The sequence below is a fragment of the Grammomys surdaster genome, unplaced genomic scaffold (assembly GCF_004785775.1).
Source record: "Grammomys surdaster isolate TR1022 unplaced genomic scaffold, NIH_TR_1.0 125984, whole genome shotgun sequence".
In the NCBI taxonomy this organism is placed as follows: Eukaryota; Metazoa; Chordata; class Mammalia; order Rodentia; family Muridae; genus Grammomys; species Grammomys surdaster.
The window spans coordinates 3096693-3101145 of NW_021620800.1; the positions used below are offsets into that span (position 1 = coordinate 3096693).

At 50.5% G+C, this 4453-nt stretch overlaps 1 protein-coding gene across 1 annotated transcript in view; it reads left to right on the forward strand.

Moving 5' to 3' along the window:
* Window positions 1-4453, forward strand: part of Wdr88 (WD repeat domain 88) — a 38910-nt gene that overhangs the window by 17929 nt on the left and 16528 nt on the right. Inside the window, exon 6 of the mRNA XM_028754199.1 lies at window positions 1773-1902. Within this exon, the coding sequence (XP_028610032.1) occupies window positions 1773-1902 (130 nt within the window). The remainder of the gene's footprint in view (window positions 1-1772; window positions 1903-4453) is intronic.

Genomic DNA, 4453 nt, shown 5'->3' on the forward strand with positions numbered 1-4453 from the left:
CCCTCTCCTCTCCAGCTTCAATGACTTGTTTTCTTAATGTGGTGCTACACCATGCCTTCTGCCATTCTTTAGCTGTCGGAAGCGAGCTCCGGGTCTGGCCACATTTAACAAGGGACAGACAGTTAGGCTCAGTCTGTTGGAAGGGATCTGAGGGAGTACTTTAAAGCCCCTCACTGGGGGATTCTAGGCAGAGGCTCTACCACTGAACCACACCCCCAGCCCCTCACTGGGGGATTCTAGGCAGGGGCTCTACCACTGAACCACACCCCCAGCCCCTCACTGGGGGATTCTAGGCAGAGGCTCTACCACTGAACCACACCCCCAGCCTCTCACTGGGGGATTCTAGGCAGGGGCTCTGCCACTGAGTCACGCCCCCAGCCCCTCACTGGGGGATTCTAGGCAGAGACTCTACCACTGAGCCACGCCCCCAGCCCCTCACTGGGGGATTCTAGGCAGGGGCTCTACCACTGAGCCACGCCCCCAGCCCCTCATTGGAGGATTCTAGGCAGGGACTCTACCACTGAGCCACGCCCCCAGCCCCTCACTGGGGGATTCTAGGCGGGGCTCTACCACTGAGCCAAGTCCCCAACCCCTCACTGGAGGATTCTAGGTAGGGACTCTACCACTGAGCCACGCCCACAGCCCCTCACTGGGGGATTCTAGGCGGGGCTCTACCACTGAGCCACGCCCCCAGCCCCTCACTGGGGGATTCTAGGCAGGGGCTCCACCACTGAGCCACACCCCCAGCCCCTCACTGGGGGATTCTAGGCAGAGACTCTACCACTGAGCCACGCCCCCAGCCCCTCACTGGGGGATTCTAGGCAGAGCTCTACCACTGAGCCACGCCCCCAGCCCCTCACTGGAGGATTCTAGGCAGGGGCTCTACCACTGAGCCACGCCCCCAGCCCCTCATTGGAGGATTCTAGGCAGGGACTCTACCACTGAGCCACGCCCCCAGCCCCTCACTGGGGGATTCTAGGCAGGGGCTCCACCACTGAGCCACACCCCCAGCCCCTCACTGGGGGATTCTAGGCAGAGACTCTACCACTGAGCCACGCCCCCAGCCCCTCACTGGAGGATTCTAGGCAGGGGCTCTACCACTGAGCCACGCCCCCAGCCCCTTACTGGGAGATTCTAGGCGGGGGCTCTACCACTGAGCCACACCCCCAGCCCCTCACTGGGGGATTCTAGGCAGAGGCTCTACCACTGAGCCACGCCCCCAGCCCCTCACTGGGGGATTCTAGGCAGAGGCTCTACCACTGAACCACGCCCTCAGCTTAGAGGTATTATTAATAGTGCATTGCTAGATGACCTTTCTGAACTAGTGTGTGTGTGTGTTTCCCATATGTCTTTTCTCAGCATTTCGCACCTTCCTATCAACGAATCACGTCCCATTCTTCTATCCCTCATATTCCCAAGTCCTAGCCACGTACCCTCTTTCTTCACACTCGATACCATCTCCAGGAATGCATCCTTGATGACTTAGAGGTTCCTTCCAGCCAGGAACTACTGTGCACTCCTCTCGTGGCTCTTGGCATGACGTGGGTCACAGCCTGCCCGAGGGTGTCTCCCCCATTGAACTGGGAGCTGTGTGGTTGCACGTGGTCAGGTAGCCGGGCTGAAAGCCCGGCTCATAGCAGACAAGCAGGAAATCCACATGCGGGTGGACCGTCCCCTAGGAAAGCTGGGATTGTTCCCATTGTATCGCTGGGTGGTAGGGTCCCCGCAAGGCTCTTTCTCGTGAGGTCACTTGTCACTTTGCTTGTGTGTAGATCATCACCAAAGGTCCATCACTTCATGCTGCTTTGACCCTGACAGCCAGAAGGTGGCTTCTGTCTCCATGGACAGGTGTATCAAGATCTGGGACATCACATCCCGAGCTACGCTGTTTACCATACCCAAGTGAGAAAGGTCCTGAGTGGGGCGGACAGTGGGGTTTGGTGTAGGCAGCAGCATCCTGCAGCAGGAGGTGGGAGAGGTGTCTGTCTTCCTTTCCTCGTGGATTCCACATAGAAGCCAGTGTCCCAGCGGAAGAGGCATCTCCACGGTGTCCCAGGAAGCCAGAGAGGAACCACCAGTGTAGCTTACAGGCTGGGCCAGGCGAGGTCTCAGATGCATTCATTTCCACGTGACCTCTTAGCCACAGACACACCCAGAGCCTCCATGAAAAAATATGAAGTTCAGGGTTTCTTATCTCAGGGCTTAGGTCACAGAGGCAGGGGGATCTCTGTGAGTGTGAGAGTTCAGGCTGGTCTACAGAGTAGTAGCAGTAGTAATTAATAATAATAATAATAATAATAATAATAATAATAATTAAAGTTCAGCCAGGCATTATGGCACACATCAGAATGCCAGCACTAGAGATGGGGAGGCAGTGAACTGAAAATTGAAGACCTGTCTAGGTTACATAGTGAGACTCTCGTCTTAAAATAAACGGCTGTAAAACGGGAAGCTCTCTGGATTCAGGTGACCCTTGCCTGGTGGCCACTGTCTTACCTGTGAGTCCTCTGCAGCAGGTGCTGGTGCCGAGGTCACAGACTGTGTGTACACTTGTCACCCTGCCTGTCCTGCTCAGTTCTTCCTTCCTGGGTCAGTGGCCTGTGAGCAGGGACCGCAGGTTTCTCGTCTTTTGAAATGAGCAGAGTGGTAGTCTGGATGAGGTGACAGGAAGACAGTCCCTAGAGTGTCTGGTATCACGTGGAGTGATGTTTAGGGGGACTCTGAGGTAGGATCTGCTCTGTGCAGGCACTGAGGGGATGAGGTATCAGAGGCTGCTAAACACAGGCTATGGGTGGAAGCCCTGACCCAGCCCTGCGGTGGCAGCAGTTGTTTAAAGTCAGCTGAAAAGTGCGCCAGGAATGTAGCTTTTACCAAGCAAATGAACAGTGAGGCTCTCAGAGTCTGAGCACACGGGCTGGCTTCCTGTGACCTCTGGGGTCATGTAAGAGACCATGCTTCACTTCATACTGTTGACGTGGCTAAATTCTTAGGGATTTTTTAAAAGAGCAGACGGCCTTTTATTATATCTATTTTTTTAATGTATAGATTTATGAGAACGTGAAACAGGGCACAGCAGCAAGCTTTAAAGGTACAAGAGAAGATATGGCGCAGTGGGAACATCTCTGGTCTCATAGACATTCAGTTTCCTTCCCTGGCTTCTCTTCCTTCCTATCTGTCTGTCACACTATTCTATCCACCTATGTAAAATAAGTCTAGGAGCCAGTGAGATGGCTCAGCTGCTGGAGGGGCTTGCTGCCAAGACTGGCAACTTGAGTTCAATCCCCAGGACTGGTAGAAGGAGAGGACCAACTCCTTCAAGTTGAGCTCTGATCAGCCACATTCATTGTCCTACATATGCACTCCCACACATGCAAAATAAGTAATACATGCAGGAAAAAAAATAATAAAAAGTAAAAATGAACCAAGTAGTTTGGGCAAGATGACACTTTCACTATTTATGATGAAATGCATGCAACATAAAATTTGAGCATTACTTTTCAGTGCACAGTTCACTGGATTAATTATGTTCATGGTATTTTGCAACCTTGGCTATCTAGTTCCAAAATCTTTCCCCACACCAAAGGGAAACTGTATCCATTAAGCAACGCTTCCCGCTCCCTGAAGCCCCTGGGAGCCATTCCAGTTTCTGCCTCTACGAATTTGCCTAGTTTAGCTGTTTCTATAAAGGAAATCATACTTGTCCTCAAGTGACTGACTTTCTCCACTAGAAATGATTTTCAAGAATCATCCTTGTAGCACATAGCAGAGCTTCCTTTCTTTTCATAATTGCATAGTACTCTGTTCCATAAAGACACATATAGATAGATATGGATACATATAGATACATGTGGATATATATATATATATATATATATGGATATTATATATATATATTGACATACATATATACCATGTTTTATTTATTGGTCTGTTGAAGGGCATTTGCTTTATTTTTATGCATCTGTCTGTGTCCCTGTTTTCAATTCTTCTGGTAAATGACCAAGAGTGGAGATGGTGGGCCAGATGGCAGCACTAGGTTTATGGTTAGCTTTTTCTCAATTTAATTTTTTTAAAAAAATGTACTTATTATTTTATGTGAGTGGATGCTTGGCCTGCATGTATGTCGGTGCACTACATGTGTGTAGTATCTGTGGAGGTAACAGAGGTTGTCGTATCCTGTGGGACTGGAGTTACAGACAGTTGTGAGCAGCCACCAAACACCAATTTAAGAGCAAGGAAATCTGTGTGTGTATCTCTCGTCCACGCCTGGTGGCTGTTTCCTGTCTGCTGTTTCAAATTTCCTGGGTTCATTATTCCCGTCTACTTAGAAAAGACTCTTGAGCTGTTCTTTCTTTCTTTCTTTCTTTCTTTCTTTCTTTCTTTCTTTCTTTCTCTCTCTCTCTCTCTCTCTCTCTCTCTCTCTCTCTCTCTCTCTCTCTCTCTCCCTCTCCCT